The 27,500-nt window shown below is 41.9% G+C and overlaps 1 protein-coding gene across 1 annotated transcript in view; it reads right to left on the reverse strand.

Annotated features, from left to right (window-relative positions):
• gmds (GDP-mannose 4,6-dehydratase) overlaps positions 1-27,500 on the reverse strand; it is a 55,797-nt gene that overhangs the window by 8,944 nt on the left and 19,353 nt on the right. The window contains exons 7-9 of the mRNA XM_030772620.1: positions 25,727-25,854; positions 4,278-4,396; positions 2,878-2,974 (exon numbers count right to left, since the gene is read on the reverse strand). Coding sequence (XP_030628480.1) covers positions 2,878-2,974; positions 4,278-4,396; positions 25,727-25,854 — 344 coding nt within the window. The remainder of the gene's footprint in view (positions 1-2,877; positions 2,975-4,277; positions 4,397-25,726; positions 25,855-27,500) is intronic.

Here is a 27,500-nt window from a genome sequence, read left to right on the forward strand (position 1 = left end):
AAAAAAATGATTCAATAACTGAAAATGACCCTATAGGGAAGATATATATCTGTGTGTGTGTGTTTGCGTGTGTGTGTGTGTGTGTGTGTGTGCGTGCGTGCGTGCGCACACGAATGTGGAATAAAAAGACTCAGGGAGAATACAGAGAAGCAGACAGTCTTTCATTTGGGCTCTGGAACTTTCTACTACTTACCTACTTTTGACTATTTAACTCTTTATCCAAACACGCATGCACACACACACACACACACACACACACACACACACACACACACCTGCATGCTGCTTTATGGTGAAAATTGTAGCATTATCCAGAATAAGTCAGATAAGTTTCACACCCACTCCCACAGTATTTGTGCCACACAGTATTTTTTTAACGTATTACTGTCGTATGCAGCATGACTGGCATTCTTGTTATGTCCAACACACATTCAAACACACACACACACACACACACACACACACACACAGAATGGTGTTTGAGGTGTGGTGTGTTGGCTAATTTTAGCTGTAGAAGGCATTCTGTGGTTTTTATGTCTATAAATCGTTATCCGTCATAAATGATCCTTTCATAAATCACAAAGATGTTTTCAGAATGATACTACTTGTCACACATGCTCAACGGGTCTTTTCTTACGTCATTTATACGCCCGTACACACACACACACTCAAACAGGATTCTGAAGATCTCTTCGCAGATAGTGTCATAAAAACAGTGACAACCAAACATTGACAACCACTGACAACTCAAACCCTGACCTTATGTAACCTGAACAGGAACCACTGTGTGTGTGTGCGCGTGTGTATGTATGTGTGTGTGCATGTGTGTGGTTGGGGGGAGAGAGAAAGAGAGAGAGAGAGAGAGAAAGAGAGAAGGACAGAGAGAGAGAGAGAGAGAAAGAGAGACTTTGCCAACTCGCATTAAAACGGAAGCCGTTGGATTAACATGATGTTACCACGGAAATCATTTGGTTATTAAAAGTCATCAAATATCAAAGTCATTTCGGATAATGCAAACAACAAAACCTGGTTGTAATTGCTCTGACGTGGTCTTAAATTGTGCATTGAGCTATTTCTCAAATGTTCACACTCTCCATTGCACATTATTAATATAAATGTGAATTATGACTGAATTATGACTCCTGAGGTCTACCTCCATTCTTAAATGTAAGGAGACCTGAAGGGGAGCAGAAGTCTGTCAGACACAGAGATGAGAGAAGAAATCTGTCTGTGGCTAAATGTGAATGTCAAGCACACAGAGTCAACTAAGTGATGATAAACTGCATGTACGTCAGGACGTAGCCTGCAGACACCTATCAAACACACACACACACACACACACGTAAACACAAACACCCATGCACGCATGCACACGCACTCGCACACACACAAGCACACGCAAACACACACACACATTTTCTCGTCAGTAACACACAATATTCTGAGGTAACACTCTGTCACACACACCTAACCTTGCAGCGTCCTCCACTGACAGTTCCTTCCAGGTCAAAAGGTCAGCTGAAGAAGAGTAGTGACCCACTTCCTGTCACTAAGGTCAAAGATCAAATACTATTCATTCTCAGTCCTCTTTTATTGATGACAGATGACCTGCACTCACCATGGGTGTGCATGTGCGCAGGAGTGTGTGTGTGTGTGTGTGTGTGTGTTTCGTCAGGGGTGGTTTTCAAAGGTTTTTTTTTAAGTTCCCCTGGTATAGTTTTACATTCTGTATGGTGTCCAAGTCTTCATTTGTGAAGATAGCAGGTGTGTGTGTGTGTGTGTTTGTGTGTATGTAGCCAACGTCTGATCTTTAGTGTTCACCACCTATCGCTTTGAATCCACTGTCACTCAATCTGTGTTCAGCTGTAATCCTGCCCTGAACACACAGACAAATACACAGACACACACACACGCACACACACCCCCTCACCCTCATCACTCTCTTAATCCGGATCCTTATAATCCTTTCTTTAAATGTTTCACACTGTCACCTTTTCCTCTGTCTAACTGTCGAACAGAACACTTTTAGGTGTCATTCAGAATCACGTCATCTCAAAGTCATTTTTCTTTTCTCAGAAACATTGAACTAATCAACTTTTTAAAAACATATTCCTAAGCATGCACACACACACACACACACACACACACACACGGTCCTGGCCATCCACACCATCCGGGTTTAGTCTGCTTCCACACAGTTGTGGAAGACTAGAATAAAGACCTAATAAATCTAATAAAGGAAAAAAACAGTCTTTGCTCAGAGTCGCCATCTTAAAGGCAGTCTATACAGTGAGGAAACCAACACTAAGACGAAACTTAACACATTTCCCCTCACATAATGAGCCTGTTAAGCACAGGATAACCATGTCATGTCAAATCGGGCATATCTCTCTCTTTTTATTCTCCCACTTTTCTTTCTCTCCTGGCATAAAGGCCACCGCTAATCCTCTGCATAGTTTTTATTGTATCTCATACTACTTGGAATTTAAACGCATAAGGGTGAAGGAAAAAAAAGCTACAAACTTCATAGATACTGAGTGGTAAATTAAAAGGTTTCTAAGCAACATAGTTCTCCTATTAACACTGCATTTACTATTAACTTTAGTTGTCAGTGTGTGTTTTGTCTCAAATGAACATATGACTACATCTGTGCTTTTGGCCACTGCTGTTTTCCACCAGGCATTCACCATCACAAAACAAGACTCCTTATCTAAGTCATGGACCATATCCACTATCTGAATACATTACTCTGTACATATTTGCATGTTATTTGCTTTATTAACAGATGACAGATAACAGTCTGTTTAAATTTATGAGTACTTGTATACAGACACACAGACACACAGACACACACACACACACACGTTTCCAACTCACCACTTCAGTGGGACGATAGTATTTTGGATCAACCTTCACATGGACCACCCCCGTCTCCTGGCAACGGCCAACCTCATTCTCATCCTTACCTTCCCACCTGACAGACACAGAGAGAAAGAGAGAGAGAGAGAGATTTTAGAGCACTGAGCACAAGTCTCTGTTTAACACTGAGCTTTAAATACCTTGAAGGATGTCTTTAAGTAGGAATATCTAACTTCAAGTAACATGAACATCCTGAATTTAAGAAGAAAACTCCCTTCAGCTCTCTGAGGTAAAAAAAAAACCCCAAAACAAACAACAACAACAAAAAAAACAATATCTATTTCTCCATCAGTCCAGGCTAACCTGTCTATCAATATATATGTAGTTAACATATCTGTCGATGTGTGTGTGTGTGTGTGTGTGTGTGTGTGTGTGTGTGTGGATGTGTTTGATTTTAGCACAGAGTAACCTGATTTGTTTTTTTAGTTTTGACTTTCATGTAATCGATACCTTGTAGGAAATGATAGAAACATTGGAATGGGTTCCTTGTATGTGAAAGCTGAGGCATAAGCAGTGTTGAACCAGTTGACCAGCGCACATAAACATGTCCTTAACAGCCTATAAGTGTTAGCCTTAATGAGTGACGTTCAGGACTACAGACTAATGCCATGTCTCGCTGAATATTTTCCCATCAACGCACTATAGAAAAACCCACAACTATACACACATTATCACTGACCTTCCAACTCAGTCAAATGACCTCTACATTTTCCTTTTCCTCTTTTCAACGGACAGCTCACAAAGAAGAATGAACGTGAGCACATTATCAATGTTTTAAAAAATATTATTAAAAACACTCTCTAAATGTGCTAATGATTACTTACGTTCTAATTTATATATATATACACACACACACACACACACACACACACACACACACACACACACACATATATATAGATAGACAGATAGATAGATAGATAGATAGATAGACAGATAGATAGATAGATAGATAGATAGATAGATAGATAGATAGATAGATAGATAGATAGATGTAGATACAGATGCATGCATGAATTTTATAAGACTGAGATTAGAACTTAAATTAAAAATAAATGTAACTAAACTTAATTTATCCTTTGAGGGTAGGTGTTGGAAATATTGACATTTTTAACTTTTTTGTGTCAAACACAAACTGCTAATTAATCTCAATTTCATTAATGAACTGATTGATTTGACAATGAAAGAAAGATTTGACAAAATTCAAGGTCAAATAGTTAAAAACACACACATGCACATACACAAACACACACACACACACACACACACAGACACACAGACACACAGACACACAGACACTGATTTTATGGTAGGTGACAGTGGAGGAGGACTACTGATAGATGCGTCTGTACACTCACACAATGGTCTTTCCAACATGTTTAAAGGCTCTTTCCACAAACTCCCTGACGCTGTGCACCTCCCCAGTCGCTATGACAAAATCCTCTGGATCCTTCTGCTGCAGCATCAGCCACATGGCCTGTGGAGGAGAGAGAGAGAGAGAAAGAAAGAGAGAGAGAGAGAGAGAGAGAAAGAAAGAGAGAGACACAGAGAAAGACAGAGCAGAGACACAGAGCGAGAGAGTGAGAGACAGAGAAAGGAAGAGAGAGAGAGAGAGAGAGAGAGAGAGAGACTGAGAACTCATTTTAAAACTGATACATATTATCAATATCTTTTTCAAAGCAAATCTTTTCATTTCAGCTGAGTTATGTAATCCCCATACAGCTGGAAGTGCAATCACACAGGTTTTCAATGTTGGAGCCTTAACTGAAAAGAGCTTTAGTGTACATGATCAACAGCCCCATATTAAACTCTTCAATTAATAAGTCCAGCCTGAATACAAAACTAACCTATCAGTGAAATATAACCTTGGATATTAAGTCGGTACAGAGTGAAACTGCTTTCACTGAGTTAATGAGCCATTGAAAAATAATACTATTTGAGACTAACTGGGTCCACAACATTGACTGATAGTATGACTGAACCAAAGCCAATTTTCCGGGGTAAGAAGTCAGGACAAAGCAAGGGCCAAGTCGCTCTGACTCTCAGAACAGAGTTTGCTAACTTCCTTATCCTGTGAGAGAGTGATTTTTTTTTTCTCTCCCCTTTGAAGGCATTCTAAATGGCAGCTCTTTGCTGAAAATGTGTGCTCAGGCCAACAGTGGCCTTAATTTGTGTCTGGGGGAACCACGATATGATGAATTGCAGAAGCAAAGCTGAGATGAGATAAAATAATACATGACCTTCTTTAAGTTACGCTAAAAGATAAATATGAACTGGTTCCAGTTGTATTTCTTAGGTTGTAATAGCAGGATTACGTTTATGGCGATCGACGTTCAAACTCGGGTTACAAACTTCATCATGGACCCTGAGGGGAGTTCTTGCAATAGAGATAAGCATGTCTAGATTTTCCAAGGATTTACTCAGTTATGTATTTGGAACCCAGGAGCAAGATTTCTGGCATGACCAAATTTAGTCTGAAAGTCAAGCTTCTGGAGTTCTTTTTTTTATTCCCTAGAAAAAAGGCAATTTTATAAGAAGGTGAACAGACAGACAGACAGAGATCTCCATCAGTTCTGAGATCTAATCCAGACTGATCCTCTTCCAATGCTATGGCTTCTTTCATGTGGTTGCGAACCTATACCCAAACCACCAGTCTCCTGATACACAGACACACACATACAGACACACACACATCCCTCTCCTGACGTCAAACACAGAACCTCTTGGGACAACCGATGTGGGAATGGAGCAAAACATTTCCCAGAGCTCCACACACATAGGCGCCCGTGTGTGTACATACACATGCGCGCGCACGTGCGCGTTCACACACACACACACACACACACACACACACACACACACACACACACACGCATCTTTGTAGTCCAATGGTCAAATTCAAGCTTGTCTGAAAAGTTTTAAACAATTTGGAACTGGACTGTGCGTTCATGCCACGCACTCACACACACACACACACACACACACACACACACACACACTCACACACACATACACACACACATACACACACACAGACACACACGGAGAGTGCAACACTAGTGAAGTTGTGACATACTTTGCAGTGTACGGCCATATGGCCATTAGATCCCTGATCCCCATCAACAGTGTTCCTCAGTTTTCCTTTCTTCTGCCTGACAGAGGGATAAAAATCCCATCAGCACGTTTTATATGCTGGACCGGGAGCAGTTGGATCTGGCTGCTCTGCTCCTTACTCATAATCTTTCATTCTTTACCTCTGCTGCAGTCATACGCTCAATCAATCACTCATGAATGAGATACCAGACTCAGAGGGATGGAACGAGAGAGAGAGAGAGAGACAGAAAGAGAGATTGTTATCAGGCATTCTTTACATTACTAGGAATGGGGAAATAACATCTGTGAAGTGTACACATGCAGAGACGTTGAAAATCCCAATTCTCTATAACACACTCAGATTTTCATGCAACTGTATAAACCTGTTGTCTTATCACATTATGTCCTTAAAGGTGTCTGATGAACCACGGTCAGAAAGAGTTCTGTTACTCAGAACTTTTCAAAATAAAATCCATAGTTTACCCGCTCATTACAAACTCACACATCTATCCCAAGTCTTTAACTGGAGTCCTTTTCAAAAGGAAACTGTAGTTTTCAATGTTATGTAGTGGCCAGGATTGTTTTAGTTTTTATTATGAACAATGAAAACCTTTATCTGATCAGCAATGAAAACCTTTATCTGATCAGCACAACACCATTAATATAAACTTCTGAGGTCTAACACTATATCTGTGTGCGAGTGTGTGTGTGTGTGTGTTTGGAGGAAGCAGACAGAGTATCACTAAATACTATTTTAGTCTGAATAAACATAGCAATCTTTTTAATCTCAGTGTATTACTCCCACCACAAAATAACAACACATACAGACATTTACACACACACATACACACACACACACACACACACACACACAAATACAAAAACAAACAAACACACAGAGGAATCCTAGTGGTGATGAAAGGGACAATACAAAAACAAACAAACTTAAAGACATGAATAACTTCTATGATAAAAAAAAAACTAAAATAGATCATTAGAAAAAAAGAGATGAAAATAAATAAAAGAGCAAAGCAGCGCCGTCAGAAGTACAGAGCAGACACACACACTCACACACACAGACTCATATATTCACATGTGTATTCATATTCAGAGGAGAGAGAACTCTGTACAGAGTGTGCTCCTAGAGTAAGTGGGCACTACTCCTGTTACTTTCATTATGACTGATCTACTGCTTTAGAAAGAGCTCTGTCTACATGTTCAGATACATGTAACACATCAATCCTTCCTCGCTCTCTCCATCTCTCTCCTTCTCTTTCTCTCTCTCTCTCTCTCTTTCCCCAAACTCAGTCCATCTCTGAGCTTTTCCTGCAGCGTGTACTCCAACCCCTCTGTCATCCCTCTCTCTGGATCATTAGCTCTGTGATGGACAGAGCAGAGGCCCCTGGAAGAACTCTTCTTCCTGTTTACCTCCCCCTGTACTCTCCACCACCACCCCACACACTCACACTCACAAATACACACTGCACTCTCCCCTCACACACCTTTCCCCGTACCACGCCCTCCACGCAAACACACACACACACAAAGACACACACACACACCACTTACTCATTCACATTTCACCCTACACTCTCCAGGCGCTCACCTAACTGGAGTGAGCATGCTGGACCTGATTCCTGACACCCCCAGTCATGACTCTCCTCTTCTCTCTCTCACACACACACACACACACACACACACACTGAAACCACTTCTTGAAAGTAACTGAAACCACTTCTTGAAAAATGCTATTACGCAGTTACACTCTATCTCACCTTCAGCTTGACTATAGACATGCACACACACACACACACACACACACACACACACACACACACACACACACACACACACACACACACACACACACACACAGTACATACAAACTATTAATGTGTCTCTCCCTCTCTCCACCCTGCCCTGCACTCAGCAGAAGCTTTCATTCTTAAACTTTGACATTTCACTACCCTCTGTCGCTGTCTCTCTCTCTCACTCTGTTTCTCTCTCTCACTCTGTCTCTGTCTCTCACACTTAAACTCCCACAGGACTTCCTCATTTAATGCATTACTGTAACCTTTGGTTCACTGATTTTTGGAAAATCTATGGAGTGAAAATAAAACTTGTCCAATATGTAATACAGAATAGTAAATTAAGCTTACAGAGAGAGCGTGACAGAAGCAGAGACAGAGAGAATGAAGAAAGAAAGAGAGAGAGAGAGAGAGAGAGGGAGAGGGAGAGGGAGAGAGAGAGAGAGAGAGAGAGAGAGAAACAGTCTGTTTTTTGCCCTGAAGCTGTAGTGAAAGAGAAATGCCATATGTAAATCAGGGTCCTGGCTCAGTGATTCCAGTTTTGGCATTCAACTAAACCCTTCAAACAGCTACACGACGAGCAACACAACTCAACGCAAACGTACTGAACACTACACAACACTCAACATCACCTGAAAAGGAGGAAACACCTACAGTTTGAACCATGAGTAAGTTAATGTGTGTGTCTCGTGTTCTTCTCACACCCCATCTCTTAAATAATAAGTCTTTTCATGTCAGTCTGGAAGCCAAACAAACAAACAAACACTCCCTCAGTCGTGGGCTTCGTGGTTCACACGCCAGTCATGTGACATCCACCAACTGTGGTCATTAGTAGTTTGGGAAAACGAGAGACTGGCTTGTTGAGCGACGGTCGTGGAAACGTGTGCTGTCGCACCGGCCTTGGCCAAGATGACTGTCGTGAGAGGGTAAGACTTAGGACTGGCGGGTTATTGGGTGTTCCAAAGTTGGGAGGGGAAAAACATTCAGGAGAATATTTCAGTTGGCTGCAAGAGACGGTAAACATGAATGACAGGTCTACAACGATGATTAATGACAATGCGCAAATGAACAGTTTCTCATGATGGATTAAAATGTCACATTAACACACACTCAAAAAAAAAAAAAAAAAAAAAAAAAGAAAAGATTTTGAAAGATTTCAATAATGACTGGTTTAAAGGAAGTATGAGGAAAAGTAATGCGGAAATACGTTTACATGAATAATTACTCACATAATTTCCTGGTCTAGTATCCTTAATTACACTCACGTCACTGCTCGGCACAATACACGACCGTTTTTTGTTTTTTTTAATTTTAGGAACCTTTTTTTTTTTTCACACCACAGCACCACACTCAATTAGACTCCAGACAGCCTCTAACAACACAAAGAGACTGCAAAACCATGATGGGTCTTAGTAAAATCAAACGTGCTTACCCTAAATTTACTTTTCCAGTAATGGTACCATTCATGTATACCCGGGCACAGCCCCTCCCAGCCAACTCACTCCAAGCCCCATTTAAGGCATCTGTCAGGTCCTGGTGACTGCTAAAGGGGTCATTATTTAGGCAGGAGTCTGTTTTTCTCTCAAACTCTATTTTTGGAACATGCCGAAAGTTTTAATGCTCTCCTCTTGTCTCTCTCCCATTCCATTCTCTGCCTTTCTCTCGCTCCCTCTCTCTCTCTCTCTGACTCTCACTTTCGCTCTCTCGCACACACAGTCTTTTTTGTATCAAGCACAGGAGTTCTCTGTTTAGTGCAGGTGGTTTGAATTTAGTGCAGACTAGGCCTGTCACACGGTTAAACTCACTCTCGCTCACTCACAAACACTCTTTCACTTGCTCTCCCTCTCGCTCTCACACACACACACATACACGCTCTATTTTACCTGCGAGCAATTTTACTCGACACAGGCTTTTCTCTATACAACACTAAACACAGCATTCGCATCAGGTAGAACAGTATAGACAGGAGCTGACAGCCAAGAGCTAATGTCTCACATACACACACACACACACACACACACACACACACACGCCTCATTACTCAACTGTCCCCCACCACAAACCAGCATTCACATTTTCTTTTTCCTTTCTTTTTTTTTGTGAAGACTTGAGGAACATGATTTGCTCCTGATTTTGAGTTTCGTCAGTTTGTGTGTTACATATACACGTGTGGGTATTTGTAAAAAACTGTAAGTGTCATTTGAGTGTGTGCGTGCGTACGTGCCCACGTCTTTGTGTGTGTGTGTGTGTGTGTGTGTGTGTGTGTGCGCGCGTGCGTGTGCGCGCGTGTGTGTGTGCGTGTGTGTACGAGCAGTATAGATGGTTATCAAGACTGTTTAGCCCCTCGTTGAGAGCAGATTGGTTACAAATTGGAAAATGAGGAGCAGGTGTGTGTGTGTGTGGGGGGGGGGGGGGGGGGTCAGGGGGATGTGGGAGTATACAACCTCTCTCCTCCCTAAACACGACTATGGGAATGGAACCACAGCTACAGCTCTTCCCCACACGCGTCAGACTCAGACCTGGATCCTGCAGGTGGTAGCATGGCTGACTTTTACACAGTCTTATAAAAGCCAGAGGTCGGGCCGTAAAGTTTTAGGGCATTTTGTCACATATTAGGGCAGCTGTAATTCTATTTATATGGCAGAGAGAGAGAAAGAGAATACATGTGCATGTGGTGTGTGTGTGTGTGTGTGTGACTCAGAGAGGAGGGAGAGGGAGAGAGAGAGAGAAAGTTGATGCATTGAACATGACCAACATAGCCTGTTGTACAGAGATCTGAATTCTAAGTGTGTGTGTGTGCGCGTGTGTGTGAGTGCGCGTGTGTGTGTGTGTGTTCTTGTGTAACCAGGGCCATATCAGATTTTATTCACTAATATAAAGTTCAGTCCCAACAAGCATTGCACGTGAAAAGACAGAGCCTTTTGGCCTCTTCTGGACACATTTCGTTACAGCTGATAAAGAGCATGCGTGTGTGAGCGTTTGTGTCTACAAATAAACATGTGTAATAGTGCAGAACTGTCATAGAATAGTAATGGGTCAGAGGTTCCATAAAACGTCTCACTCTGTATGTAAATATAAGCAAATCTGTGAGCCAAGGAGTGTGTTTCAATTGTCTATGCATCTGTCAGAGCAAGTGTGTGTGTGCGTGTGTGTGAAAGCGCAGTGTGTGTGTTGGTGTGTATTACGTATGTGTGTTTGTAATTGAGTGATGACAGTTGTATCTGTGTAGACATGCCAAACCTGCCAGTTGGCAGGTTTTTGTGCTGATTTGTTCCCAAGGTGAGTGTTTACTGGCAGGAATACAATGAACAAAGAGGCGTATGGGGTGACTCTAATGAGTGTCTGTGAGACACCACACATGTGTGATTCTCTGAGCTTTCCCAGAAAGGGAGAAAGATAGATAGATAGATAGATAGATAGATAGATAGATAGATAGATAGATAGATAGATAGACAGACAGACAGATAGACAGATAGATAGATAGATTTCTGTTAGCCGGTAATTACCAGTTTTTGTCTGGTAAAATTTATTTCAAAAAATGATAAATTAAAAACTTGCCGGTCCAAACAGCCGGTAATAACGCTCATACAAAACATAGCTATAAAGAAGGCTATCCCTAAACAGGACTATTGTGTTTTGAGAGCGAAACAGCCTGGAAGAGGAGAAAGTGACGTAGCTTATGCGCACTGCAAGCTGAAAAGACACATTGGACACGTTTGATTTCAAGCCAGCAGCAGAGGACTTTGCTGCAATGAAAAAAAAGAGAAAATAAAATGTTACCTGGTAGCCTATAGGCTTCATTTGATGCCATGTAGGCCTAGCCTTTTTCTTAAAGAGGCTACAGATGTTACAAGTTACAGATGTTTCATAATAGCCTACATTTTTGCGATTAATGTTGAGGTTTTGCTTAATTGTTACTATTCACTTTGCTTAATCATTACTGTTCATTAAATAGTCAAACTGATTTGAGGTCATTGGCATTCTTTTGTCAACCTAGGTGTAGCCTACATCACATAGCTGCATTTGTAACACAGACTGTTACTGGAATGTAACCGTTAAGTTTCCAATTTGTCCGATAAAATAAATTCTTTCCAGACACCAGACCCGGCAAGAAAAAATCCTCGCAGAAACCCTGATAGATAGATAGATAGATAGATAGATAGATAGATAGATAGACAGTCAGTCACAAGTGAATAAATGTCAAAGTGTTATTACGGGTGTGTTTGTGAGTCAGTGCGAAGTGTTAGTGTAAGTGTTAAAGTTCAGAGACATGAACGTGAGAAAGACAGAATTGAATACTGGCATCTGCAGTGACTTGTGCATACACAGCCAAAAAGACAGAATTGAATACTGGCATCTGCAGTGACTTGTGCATACACAGCCAAAAAGACAGAATTGAATACTGGCATCTGCAGTGACTTGTGTATACACAGCCAAAAAGACAGAATTGAATACTGGCATCTGCAGTGACTTGTGTATACACAGCCAAGGTGGCAAAAGATTCAGGCTTTCTAATAATCTAAGATCTCCTACGAGAGGAAAACCCTTTTTGTAGGCTTTTCTCTAAAGCATAGAAAAAAACTGACATCTCTCTATATATATCTCTCAGTCTATCTATCTCCCTGTCTCTCTCTTTTTCTCACACACAACATCTAACAAAAGCTGTCTTCTCCACAAAAGAAGGGAGAGACAAAGCGGCATCTCCAGCCCTATGATTGGCTGCAGGTGTGAGACAGACTGGAACTATTCCAGGAATGCAGTGTTTTGATAAGATAACACTACAGATGGCTGTTGAGGGAAATATCACCGGAATTCAGATCGGTTAATCTTTTATTTACTTTCTATTTTTGCCTTACAACACAACTGGAAAAGTAACATAACTGAAAAACAAATTGGATGAGAGAGACAGAGAGAGAGAGAGCGAGGGAGAGAGAGAGAGAGTTCAATCTGGGATGGTTTAACCCCTGCTATTCTATTTCACATGCAAAACCTAAAACCTCATTAAAACCCAATTAGCTTCAATAATCACCTCAGCAAAAAAAAAAAAAAAAAAAAGAAAAAAAAAAAGAAAAAAAGAAAAAGAAACATACCAAATGCCTTTCAGGACTCCCACAGAATCAAATGAAATCAGATCGCTTTCAAAGCAGAAGAAAAAGAGGGAAAAAAACGTTTTTTTCTTTTTCTTTTATACTGTTGGTTCCCAGGGTCACATAGACCACCATTGAGATCATGAAGACTGCGCAGACCATGTATGCGTTGACATGATATGTTCAGTAAGAATGTCGAGCGTTGTCACCATAGTGACGCAAACACGGTGAACGCCACATTGAATTAGTTCCCTGCCATTATGTCAGACAGCCATCGGTGTCATGACCAGCCGGATAAATTTCACATGGTTATTATTCAAAGCGAGTAGTGTGTGTATGTTAGTAGATAAACAAACGGGTGTGTGTGAGAGAGCAGATTGGGAGTGACATTGATCTGAAGGAATGCTCAGTCAGGGTTTGGACACACTCCAGTTTTATATATAGAGACTCTGGTCATGGAAAGCTGGCACTCAGCTATGCAGTGCTCTCTCTCACTCTCTCTCTCTCTCTTTCTGTAACACTAACTATAATCCATATTCAATATCAATGGTGTAAAAGCATATTGTCTACCCCATGCTTTGGGATCATATCCTCTATTGTGGCGAGTTAGAAATACCAGCCTATTAAATCCACCAATCCCTCTAGTTTACAGTTTTTGGTACAGTTTGGTGTGTTTGGCAGTTCCTATTATGTGATGTGTCCCTCAGGAGTCTAGTCTTGGCCCCCTCCCCTTTTTTTTTTTAAAGTGCATGCCACCTGTGAGTCATATCACACATAAGCATAAGGTCTGTTCATTATGATGCTAATAGATTTATCTGTGTTTTAAGCCTTTTAAATTGATAAATTAGCTTCTTTACATGACTTAATTACTACATTACATCTAATTATGAATGACACTAAAACAATCTACAACAAAATAATCAGCCCTCAACTTGCAGCCGAACAAATACAGTCAACATTCTGACTGATGGGAGATTAACTCAGGGTTGAAAGATGTCTTCTATATAAAATAAATAAATAAATATTCCAGTCACGGAGCTCATGGCTGTGATGTTTAAGTCAATTTCTCTCGTTTCTTGGCGTTCTTTTACACTGTAACATTCATTCTTTCCCCCCTTTTCCTCATCACTGCTTTGCCCTAAATCAATGCACTCTTCATTTAACACTTCTCACTTCTTACATTTATTCATTTTGCAAACATGTTTATCATTTATCACTCTGCACTACAGTTTTTATACATACGTATTTATATATATACACAGACACACAAACAAACACACACACACACACACACACACACACAAACACTACATATCAAATATTGTTCTGTGGTCTTATTCCTCCTATTTCCCCTAGCACTGCAGTGGAGAGGGTATACTCTCTAGACATTTAGAATAGCAGTTCCCATTTTTGCTATTTGAATGGGAGGTTCAGCATTCTTGACATATGGACTCATTACAATCCTTACCTCAGAGCTTGTCAGTGCCTCAGATGGTTTTTCAATCAAACATTTGAACTTTTTAGGGTTTTTTTTTTAATCAAAAGACTCATATTCTGTAATGACCGAAAATGCACTGAAAAAAAACCCCAATTTGGATTACTTGAATTACAATGCAAAAATAAAGGGGTTGTTCAACATGTCTGGACTTCTCCTTTCACATTCACTTTTAAAGTCCATTATTATATAACGATATTTGACTTTATGAGTTCTTATTTAATCACTGCATCACATTGCGTAAAACAACTCACTGTGATAAGTGCTAAAATAAATTAATGATAACAACAACAACAACAACAATAATAATAATAACTACTGTTGCTACTATAACTCACATGTTGTATATTTAACCTTTTGCTCAACTCATCCATTTTCTGTCTGGAGACTTCAAGACATATGTATGAGCCAATATCCCCCCATCTGCACCACTCATTCATTCATTCATTCATTCATTCATTCATTCATTCATTCATTCATACACACACACACACACACACACACACACAGAGAGCATATATTCAGCTCCAACTAAGATCTCAATAAGCCCAAATTATTTTTAAGTTCCATTTGAGAAAATCTCTCAGTTTTAATGGAATGCCCAGAACGAAGGAGAAACCAAACCCTGCACTATTCCTGCCTGCCCTTCCCTCCATCTCTGTCCTCACACACTCCAACCCAGAGGAAATACCAGACACACACACACACACACGCACACGCACGCGCACACACAAACACACGCACACGCCAAACCACAGTGTGACTGCACAGAAAGAGCGAAATATATGAAGTTATAATGAAATACATTTTTGGTTGTATTGAATATGAATGCTCAAGAATCAGAATCATATGTTGTAATTTCAACCGGCTGCTGAAACTATCTGTGATGGGTTCAACCTGTGGGGAGGTGTGTGATTGTGTGTGTGTGTGTGTGTGTGTGTGAGAGGGAGAGAGAGAGAGAGAGACGCAGAGAGAGAGGGAGAGAGAGAGAGAGAGACGCAGAGAGAGAGAGAGAGAGAGAGAGAGAGAGAACAAAAAGATAGGTTGGTCGGTATGGGTCCGTGTGCATGAGCGAGTAAGACAGTTACAGCTTGATAAACTGAGAAAAAGAAAGAGAGAGAGAGAGAGAGAGAGAAAGTGCTTGAGTGAGTGTCTGTGTGTGTGTGTATGTCTGAGCACGCAGCTGAACACACCTGTGTTAAATAAATCCTGAACAACAGCAGTACAGTGATACATTTCAAATAACCACGAGAGAGAGCCAGCTACTGTGGAGATTTATAACAAAGCCCAGATGTAGGTGTATGTATGTATGTGGGTGTGTGTGGGTGAGTGTGTGCGTGTGCATGTCTGCGTGTCTCGTTATAGTGTTTTGAGGCAGTTTAAGCGTGTTCCTCAAGATTTGTACAATTGGAGTTTGATTGCGCTTGGCTGAAGCTGAAATGAAGTAAATTACTTTTTGATTAAAGAAAATTATGAAAAAAAAGTAGAATATCTGAACACAGCGAAAGCAGTCAAAAAGCCAGGAAAAAAAATAAAAATCACCTCTTTTCTTCTCTCTTGTTTGTCTCCCTATCCTTGAGAATGGCGTGTCTTTCTTAAGCTATGCTCCTGTTTCAACTTTTGAGGAAATTACCTGAAGTACAGTCAAAAACACACACATCCAATTATAAACAGTATTTCAGCTTCATGCATACAATAGGTGCAGGTGGTATTCAGTCAGAAACAATCAGTCACTCAGACAAAAACCACTAAGGCAACATGCGCATGCACGCACGCACGCACGCACACACACACACACACACACACACACACACACACACACACACACACACACACACACACACACAGAGTGGTGTCTTGTATTTCAGCACTGTGCTCTTAACCAAGGAGAGCCTGTCACTCACTCACTCAGCTCTGAACAAACCCTCCCCTCTAAGAGCCCTCACTTCCTGCTGAGACAGGAAACAGGAAGCACTCACTCAGTCAAGCAGGCAGTCTATATTGATTTCCTGTGAAATCAACAGAGGAACTTTTCAGGTCATTTCAACAAAGTCACCATTCAAAACACACACACACACACACACACACACACACACACAATTTACTGAAGTCACCATTCAACACACAAACACACAATTTACTGATGTCACCACTCAATGCAAAAACACACATAAGTGCAATTTAGTGAACCAGTAATGTTTGGCTATATGAGTAATGTTTAAACCCAAATTAGACCAACCAACTGGTGAATAATTGCATGCTGTACAGCAGAAAAGTATACTGAGAGCGCAATAGCTGGTGTGTGTCAAAACACACACACACACACACACACATATATACACACACATACACACTCACACACAAACACACAGACTGCCAACAGAAAGTCTACATTTTCATTCTGGGAGAATTCCATCTTTTGCTGCCTTCTAACTTTGGAATGAAACAGACTAAAATACATGTCCGACTGCACAAGCTCCAAAACGTTATCCAAACAGGATGGATAAATTACACTTACTATTAGACTTTTATGGCCAAAGGTCAAAGTGCACAGACTACGAGAATATCCTAAGGAGCCCACAAGTCCGCTGTGTGTGGTGTGGAGGCAACAGTAATGTCACTGTTCACATTAAAACTCCCTCCAAAATACACAAGGGTAACTCTGAAGATTTTGTAATCATCTGAAAGAGCGTTTTATGGAACTGATTCTGACAATAAAACTATAGCAAAGCTTACAGGGCTGAACTCCACGAAAAGAGGCTTTTGTACAAAATGTCCAAACGGCTCTGACAGCGAAGCGTGGAGGTGATACCATGACACTCGGCCTGTTTTTCACGGTCCGGCTCTGGGGGGAGCTCGGCAGGACAGAGGAAAACATGAACAGAGCAATGCACAGAAACAACGGTCTGTAAGGGGAAACCTGGAGAAAGCTGAAAGTGCAGAATCTGTCCGTTTGACCCCACAGCAACACTACCACCCCCCCCCCCCCCCCCCCCACCACCATCCCGTCACCACTCGGAGGTTTTGAGCAAGACACAGTATCATATTACCCAGAATGCATGTGTGTATGTGTCTAACGTTATTAGCCTAAGTCATAAAAAAAAAGGTTTAAACAGTGAAAGAAAATCCGGGCAGCAGCATTTAACTCCTTCTGTAAACCATCAGTATTCAGCAGTGAGTGTGTGTGTGGGGCTCGGAGCATTTAACCACCCAGAATTACCCTCAGAAGTGGCAATCCCTGACTGGCAGTAAACTGTCAATCTCCTTTCCTCTGCAGGTGACACTACCTTTCTCTCTCTCTCTCTCTCTCTCTCTCTGACACACAAACACACGGACCTTGTTAAATTACGGGCAGAGCAGCGTTTGGTGTCTAACCCCACGACCCCAGAGGACAAACTCTCGCCATTAAAAAGTCACTTTTACCCTATTACCCAATCACACACATCACTGCAAACATCTGGATAGTGTGTGTGTGTGTGTGTGTGAGGAGAGACAGAGACTGACGTGTTTAGGTCAACAGTGCAGAAATAAACAATAGCAACACCCTGTAGTGCTATGAGTGTGTATCAGTGCACCAGTTTTAATGCCTGTAGCTCTGAATGTGTGTGTGTGTGTGTGTGTGTGCGTATTTAACATGGCTCCTGATCACCTGGTATGCTTGTGTTTGTTATTGCTCTTATTTGGGAGCTAATGTAAAAAGTTGGAGAAAAACAATAGTGCACCTGTGAATTTTGCCCCAAGGCAAACACAAGACTCTCCAGCTATTTCCTGTCCCAAAAGGAAGGCCCAAACAGAACCAGATGAGAGGGTGAGCCGGGCAGCGCCCTCAGAAACGGGGTCAGATTAGGGTGGGAGTGTGTGAACGTGCATGTGTGTGTGTCTGTGAGTGTGTGTCTTCTCTCCGACGGAGACGAATAATGCTATTCATTCAATGAAACGTGGCTGGCCACAGATGCACAAGATTTTCCATGCAGGACAGAGACGGGAGCGAAGAGACATATGAACAGAGAGAAAGAGAGAGAGAGAGAGAGAGAGAGAGAGAGAGAGAGAGAGTGTTGAGGAGAGACAGGGGAGGAGTACAGGGACTGCTGAAAACATGTCACGTTGAAAGTGTGTGTCGCTCCATTAGCTCCAGTGGATGTGTATGGAAGAAAACTCATTAATTCACTTATCACCTCCTTTCTTCCTCACAGGGACGGCTGGCTGTTAGGTTTGTCTGTAGTCACTGCAGGGGCTATTTAGTATTGTACAGGCGGGCTTAATGACAGGCAGACACAGGCGAATTTCAGTGCCCACATACACACACACACACTCACCCAGTCCTTCTCTCTGGAGGAGGGAGTCTGAGTCTTGTCGACGAGTCATAGACATCCCTGTCTTTATAACCATTTTTCTCTGCTAATGGATACCTATGACACTCTGATGCCCCTTCTCCATACATATGTCGCTACGGCAACAACCTTGTACAGCTTATTGCAATAGCCTGTGGCCTTTGCCATTTTGAGGATTCCTACAGATGTGACAGATTGTAGAACACCACAGAGTACAAACACACATTCCTCTGTCCTTAGGAAAGAAAACACATCAGCAGACAACACTGAACACATGAAATTCTCTACACACTGACAAAACAGACGCGCACACACACACACACACAAAGACACAAAAACACACACAAACACGCACATGCGCACGCGTGCGCGCACACACACACACACACACAAGCACGTACGCGTGCCTGCACGCATGCACACATGAATCCATTCATACATAAGGTCACCCCATACCAAGGTACTTCATAAAGTCTCTCAGAATAGTCCATTACTAATTTGTTCTCTAATGAATATTTACTGGTATTCATATGAGTATATTTCAATACAGAAATATTCAAATATATTAATATTTTCATTTGTCTTTTAGTGAACTGACTGAGCAGGGAAAGAACAAGGAGAACAAGTGAGAGGGAGAAAATACCACCAAACTGAATGGGTGGAAACTTCGACTGTCCATCAAAGTGCCCTTCAGGCCTAATTACACACCCTCTCCAAACACACAGAGAGCTTACAGACTCCTCATACACACACACACACACATGGCGTGGAGAACTGGTCCTTGGTGAGAAGGGTGACATTAAGATGATGAATACAGTCTTGTCTGACTGGTAACACTTGTGCACTGTGATTGTACGTGTGAAAGCCAATCTGTCACGGCTCTGAATCACAGTGTCAAAACTATATGCCCTACAATAGGCTTTGTGTTCACACACACTTTCAGAAAGAGAGAAAAAAAATCCAGTGAACACCGCACACAAATTTAACACACCCTTACAAACGCATTAAGTTTCTCACTCTGTCTGTCTGTCTCTCTCTCTTTCTCTCTCTCACACACACACACACACACACACACACACACACAGCAGGTTTTCCATTCCCCCGTGTTTTCCCTCTGTGTAACATGTTCCTCTCTTTCTACGAGTGAGCATACAGTATGTGACTCTTTGTGTTTGTGACTGTGTGTGTGCCTTAAACAGGAGCTTGGTTAAACTGGAAACTGGAAACTATCACATCACAAAATGTTTGTGAGTTTCTTTCCAGTATTTGTGTGTTTGTGTGTGTGTGTGTGTGTGTGTGTGCGTGTGTGTGTGTGTTTAGTGGGAACGGTCCAGTCTTTCCCCCTCATTTATAATTGACGCGTGTTGTAAAGTGTGCTCGAGTGTGATGGGGAGTTTGTGTAAATAAATCATGAAAACAGGTGACAAACACACAAAAGGCCTGAGTCCCCAGTTCACCCCAGTGCCCGCCACCACCTCTGCCTCTCCAACCACCAGAGAGAGGGACTCAAAAAAGAGACATGCTCAGAGAGAAAGAGAGAGAAGGAAAGAGGGAGAGATAGAGAGAGAGAGTAAGACTGAATAATTCATGAGTGGAAAAACATGATTAATGTGGGATATTTCATTTCCAGTAAATACACACACACACACACACAAACGTACACAGACCTGTAAGAAGACTGCAAGACTGCCTGAACTGCCACTAGTTTTATATTGCACAAACAAATCCTTGTCCAGTACATCTAACACACACACACACACACACACACACACACTTATAAACACCTGTGCTGGCAGGTTAAACGTTGAGTAGTGAGTGGAATGAGAACTTGTGTTTATTTCAGATCTGAACTCCGACAGGCAGCTGAGAGCTTCTCAGTTAAGAGAGGATAAGAAAAAAAAATACAAAAACAACAACAGCTTAATCCGCTACTGCAATTTTTTTTTAAAGCGGCATTTTCACTGACATAACTCTCGCTGAATTTGACACAAATAAAAACAGCAGCCTTATAACTAAAGTATATCGGTCATTAGAAATGCTGTCCTCTCTATGCCTCAGGAACATTTCCAGTGGGACAAGTGGATAAGTTGTGTTGAATTCTCTCATTAAGAACAATAAAGCTACTGGTAAGAGAAGCAATTTACCCATTCATTGGTCAGCGTTATCAAATCTGTCATCTGTGACCCTGTCGTCTTGTTAAAGAGCGTCTATTTGGCATAACTAAATATACAGCATAAATCCAAAACCTCCAAACGCACTCGCAGTACAAAGGAGCAGTTACAATAATACAGCAGTCACTCAAAAGTATTTTTATACCAAAAAAAAAAACAAAAAAAAGGCAAAGTAATTTGTTTCTACATTGGTATGTATCCACAAAGGTACAGATTTAAACATATGGCCAATGTTGTAAAAGCCAACACCACTGTTTTATATATAAACCGTCAAAGGAAATATGCAATTCAACAGAAATATGGAGTGTGTGTGTGTGTGTGTGTGTGTGTGTGACCCAACTGTAATAACGGAGTCTGAGTGCTGAGTAAGCACGAGGCCTGTGATGGAAAGATAATGAAAAAGAGACAAAAGAGGTGAAGGTTGGTTTGTGATCTGAAAAGTGAAGACAAGGTGAAAGGTGAACACGGAGCCAGGCAGATTTGGAGAGTGCGAGAGAGTGTGTGTGTGTGTGTGTCTACAGTAATGTAAAGCAGACTTCATAAGGAAAGCATTCTCTAATGTGACCTAACCGCTGTTTTCAGACATATTAAAAGCAGTAGTCTGTCTTCATCCATTTTCATTAATATAATATGTCATATTCGGTTAGATTCAACAGTACACTGACTCCCACGCTGGACAGGGAGACTGGATCGATTATGCCTATATCTAAAGGAGAAAGAGAGAGAGAGAGAGAGACAGAGAGAGTGTGTGTGTGTGTGTGAGAGAGAGAGAGAGAGAGAGAGAGAGAGAGAGAGAGAGAGAGAGAGAGAGAGAGAAGAAGAAGAATTAATACTGTGTGTGTGGGCCTCCATGTTTCTCCATCTTTTGCATTCCTGTATTCCTCCCAATATCATGCTCCCTGACCTCTCTCTCTCTTCTCTTTTTAATCCCTTTCTATCTCTCTCTCTCTCCCTCCCTCTCTCTCTCTTCTCTTTTTTATCCCTTTCTCTCTCTCTCTCTCTCTCTCTCTATCTGACATCCTAGTGTGAGGCTCTGAAAGTTGAGGATTCTGGTTACAGAGGGCATGAGAGGGGGGTTAAAAAAGAAAAGAGAAAAAAAGAAAACGAGTGCATCTGCTTTCATCCTCAACACAGCAGGGAAGAGCTCAGAGATGTCAATCTGAGAGTCAGAGAGACAGCCAGCTGCTAACGTCAGACACACACGCACACACACACACGTAAAACCTCACAAACTCACATGCTAACAGCTACACACACACACGCACGCACACTGAGGAAGCGGAGAGACTATGCTGAGAATATCTCTGGCAACAGTGAGAGTCAGTTGTATACACATATGAGTCCTCAGTCATCTGGTCTACAATAAAAGAGCTTTACACATCCTCAGGAATGCTGTGTTTTAGGCCGCCTGTTAACTCAACCTCAAAATCAGCCTTTCACTTCAGATCAGCTTACATCCTTAGTGCGTGCGTGTGTGTGTGTGTGTAAATTGCTTCAAGACTATATCTCTAAGTAGTGGATTCAGAGTTCTCCCACATCGGACGAATCGATCTACACACACACACACGTGCGCGCGCACACAGACACACAAGCTCTCATGTACAAAGATAGATACAGACAGACAGACAGACGGACACACACACACATACACACACACACACACACACACAGATTAAGGTGGTCTCAGTTTGCAGCTGTGTTTATTTATCCTGCTGGATGTTGGCCACTGGAGTCTAAACCCAAAAAGCCCCCCATAAACTAACCCATGCCCCCCACCCCTACAAAAACACCCCACGAAGCCCAGTAACCAGCACCCCTGTCAGAACAGTCCCAAATCCCCCAAAACACAAAATACCTCACTCACTAATATCCCCCCAACACACACAGACACACACAGACCCACACAGACATACACACACAAACAGGCATGCGCGCACACACACACACTCATACACGGACAAACAATGGTACAGTTCCATATGATGAAAAATAAGCATGGTGTGTGGTGGTCTGTTGTTTTGTCAGGGAGAGAAATTACATTCCCCTGAGAAATTTGAAATGAGAAACTGACTTATAAAAGGAGTGTTTCATTTGACCTTAACACTCATCTATACTGTACACGGGAGAAATGACCAGTGTCCGGCAAAAAACATCGATGACAACAGGACTGCTCTCTGATTGGTCGTTTCACCCAGTGTTGACTTACGTGATATGGCAAAAATGCATTTGATGAAACGCATTGGTCACTGTGATGTGCTTATAGTTTTGCCATAACATGTTTATCAATTTGCCATGACAGAATGAGATGCGTGAAGTCTAAAGCAATGAAAGTCAATGGCAGAAGATAAAGGTGTGTAGAGTTCATAAAAATGAGAAGGGGGAGGGGGGAGCTGTGTGGTATAAAGAGAGTATCACTCTGCTATGTCCGCTGTTTATGTTCTCAGGAGGATCCCTAAGCTTTTTCATATTGTCCTCGTTCACAGGTTTATTTTTCAGCTGTAGGCTTGGAAGTGTATAACTGAACATTTTATGTCTTCAAGTTTCAGCTAGATTAATACTTAACACACAAAAACGAGTTCATCCAAATACCGTCAGGGAGTTCAGGAGTTTAAACCAACACTCACTGCCATGTTTCTCCATGCTCTGGCTCTATGGCTGTTATAGAATAATACCCTCCCCACACACACACACACACACACACACACACACACACACACAGAACACTTGTAAAAAATGTCTCCATTTCAAAAGAGTGGTTAAATGAAATTGATGCCGTAATCCGACATCGCAAACTGATACATACATACCACACATAAATCCTCTGTTAATTTACACAATCTGTTAATTTACACAAAGTTCACACACACACATACACGCAAAACACACATGTGCACACACACACACACCCAGTGATTTATAAAGGCAGCGTGACAGAGCATGAGTGATGTGGTTATACTGGAGTGTGTGAGCGCCTTCTTTGACTGGACATTGTGTAACAGTGGTAACAGGAGTGTCTAAATGCTCCAATTCTCTCTATTTCAGTCCTGTGTGAGTAAGCATAGACGTCAGCTCTCTGGACTTCACTTATCTAACTGCTATCCATATTTGTCCAAAAATTTTTCTCTTCAGAGCATAGCCAATATTTCATAAACACATTATACTGGAACACCCCCAGGGCTGACAATGTACTCTGACAGCATATTCACAGAATATTACAATGTAACTAACAGCTATAGAACAGAAGAGAACACAAGAGAGATTGTTTTTTTTCTAGAGTGAAAAGAGTGAAAGAGATGCAGAGAAAGTCAGAAAGGAGAAACAGAGGCAGAAACATAACTAACAGATATTTTCTTAACCGACATATTTTTCATGCGCTGCTTTGGCAGCACTGTTAGAGAAGTAAGACACAGCCTAATGAACTGATGTGAATTTGTTTCAAGCGAAAAACTGTGTGTGTGTGTGTGTATGTCTAAGCCTCAGAATGAGGCTCTGTAAATGTGTTAGCAACCAAAATTCAGCCCTACCCCTCCCATTCCTCATTTTAATTGGACTTTCCGAAATCTTGCCCTGTCTAAAGCCGCGTGGCGTAGCTGTGTGACTCAGCAGCCTGGAACACCAGAAGTCCCACAGGAAATCAGGAGCAGCTTTTACACACACACACACACACACACACATGGACAGACAAACACACACACACACACACAAACACACACACACAGACAGACAAACACACACACGCACACACACACACACAGACAGACAAACACACACGTGCACACATACACGCACACACACACGCACACAGATAGACAGACAGACACACAGACAGACAGACGCACTCAGACACACACACACACACACACACACACACACACACAGACACCCAGGCACGCACACAGTCTACATCATCCGCCACCCTGTCATGGACCCATACAATCAAGATATTCAACTCTGACAAAGTCTCTAAACATCCATCTAGCTTTCCTGTGTTACTGACTGCTGAGGAGAGCACACATCAGTCATAGGAAGAAATGAATGCCCACGCATGTAACAGAAACACCAGCAGTTTTTCAGACTTTCAGAACCAGGGTTGAGTAGTCTTTACCCTCAGGAAGTAGGGTGTGTCAGGTCAGAGGCCAGAATAATAAGTACAGATGCTTTACCGTCACTCCAGCACACAAACGTATTAGAATTTATCTTCCCTACACAGTACTGTTATGTGTATTACACTCACTGTACTAACATAGCGTAGGACAGTCAGCATCAATAGCATAGTCACCACTTTGTTTTCTTTTTGATAATTACTGTCTGTTTCAGAGTGAGTGTTACTCATTATTCATGTAAACGTGGTCTGTCACAGTCAGGAGGAGCACTGAAACATTTACCTTATGAAATATTTCACAGTAGCTCTCATATTTTACAGTATTTCACAGTCACAGCTTTTATGGTAACGAAGTGACGCTCACTGATGAAAACAAGTTTAACATGCTGAGGCGAAATCCGTTTCATAAAAACCCACTCAGTTGTGCTGAACCGCTGCTGACCCCTAACACATTAGACATTACGAACCCTGGTTGGTCTCACACGTCTCCTGATTCTCCTGCGCTGTTTTCTGAGTAACACAGAGTAGGGAAAACTGTGGGAAACCGGACTGAACCACCCACTTTTCACTTCCCGTCTTTCACATACTCTCTCTCTCTTTCATTCTTTCTGGCAGAACTTTCCAGAAAACCTTATGTGGACGAAGGCTGTAGTGTGCAGGAGTGCGTTAGCTTTGAATGCGTGCGTGTGTGTGTGTGTGTGTGTGTGTGTGAGCGCGTACCTCAACATAATCTTTGGCGTGGCCCCAGTCTCGTTTGGAGTCCAGGTTACCCAGGCTGAAGCACTGTAACTGGCCCAGGTGAATCTTGGCAACAGAGCGACTGATCTTGCGGGTCACAAAATTAGAACCTGTTAAAAACAAGCAAACAAACAAACACACATACACACAAGTGCATGCATACACATACACATAGACACATACACACACACACACACACACACACACACACACACACACACACACACATTAGCAACGTGTGTCTCTGAGTTTTCAGTCCTGTAAATGAATGAAAGATAGCAACAGAGACATCTTAACTGCCTCCATCTTTCTCCCCTTTCATTTGGACTCTCCTCCCTTTCTCTCCTCCTCACTACTGTCTGATGTTCCATGTTAGTATAAGTCTCAATTTTTGGGCCAAAGAAAACTATGAACTGTGCCTGTCTGACACACACAAAGAGGTACAAGAGCAGACTGATCTAGTTAGTGGACCACCCCGGAGGCACTGTCAACCAGTCCAAAGTCTTACAAAGCCTCCCAACACACACACACACACACACAGAGTTTGCATTGCCTGTGAGAAATCTGATGGTTCTGAAGACCTGCTGTGTTGGACTGTGGTTTAAGCCACACAAAAGTCAAAAGCTGCAGAAGTTACAGCAGAGGAACTGCCACACAGATTTGTTTGGAAAATCCTGTGTTGGGTTAAAACTGTGATCTGAAATAGGGTATAACTATAAGATAACATTCGGCTTATGGCCTGAAGTTCTTCTTGTATCCATTCTTTTCTTCTTCAACAAATCAATTAAGACATTAAAACAACGCCTTTCAGGCTAGCACCTTATAACCATACTTTATGGATCTATATGAAGTTCTAGTTACAGTATAATGAATTCAAATACTACTCATAGCTTCCAACGAACAACTGCTTAGGAAACAGATGTACCTGATCAGATGTGCCTCAGCTGCAGTTATACATGTTGATTCCCGTATCTTTTACAAGTGCTGAAAATGTTATGTTGAAGGGGCTTTATTTTGATGAGAGATTAGGCAAATACAGAGGAGAGAGGCGAAAACTTCTCACAACGCAGCGCACACATATGGTTTTGAACAAGTAAACTCTCGGAACGAGCACTACTGGAGTTCGTGTTAGCATGGCGAACGTTTTAGTTTTCTAACGGCGCAGCGGGACAGAAGATACTTCCCAGCCACATGCTGTCAGTAAAAACCCCTCAGGCATTACGCTCACTGTCACAAAGAACTCTTTCTGCACGTAGCAAAACTCAGCTTTACGCCCAGGTGCGCGGTTTGGCACCAACACCACAATTCAAAAGAAGCACTGTAAACATCGAAATGGCCGCCGTCACAGAACTTACTAACTACATAGGATCCTATTTCTGTTAGCCTCTGGGAAAAGCAGGATTTCAGTGATTGACAAGAACATGGTTTATTATAACGGAGTCGCTGTATGTATGTGTGTTAGTCTGTTTAAAAAAAAAGGAAAGAAAAGAAAAAGGGAGAAGAAAAACGTGTTTCCGTTAGTAGTCTGGTGTTTCAGATTTTTGTCAAATTAAGCCGTCTCCCTTAGAGTGGTATAGAGCAGAGACAAGGACCATGGTCGCGTGGAGCTTTTACCACAGTGGAATCTCACCATGCCCCTAATAGCCGTAATTATGTCGCACGCAGGGCTCTCTGCGAGTCATTATACCCATCGTGAAATGAAAAGGGCAGGACCCCCCCCCCCCTCCACCTCTCTCTATCTTTAAAAAAGTGTGTG

Source organism: Chanos chanos, chromosome 4 (assembly GCF_902362185.1).
Source record: "Chanos chanos chromosome 4, fChaCha1.1, whole genome shotgun sequence".
Classification (NCBI taxonomy): domain Eukaryota; kingdom Metazoa; phylum Chordata; class Actinopteri; order Gonorynchiformes; family Chanidae; genus Chanos; species Chanos chanos.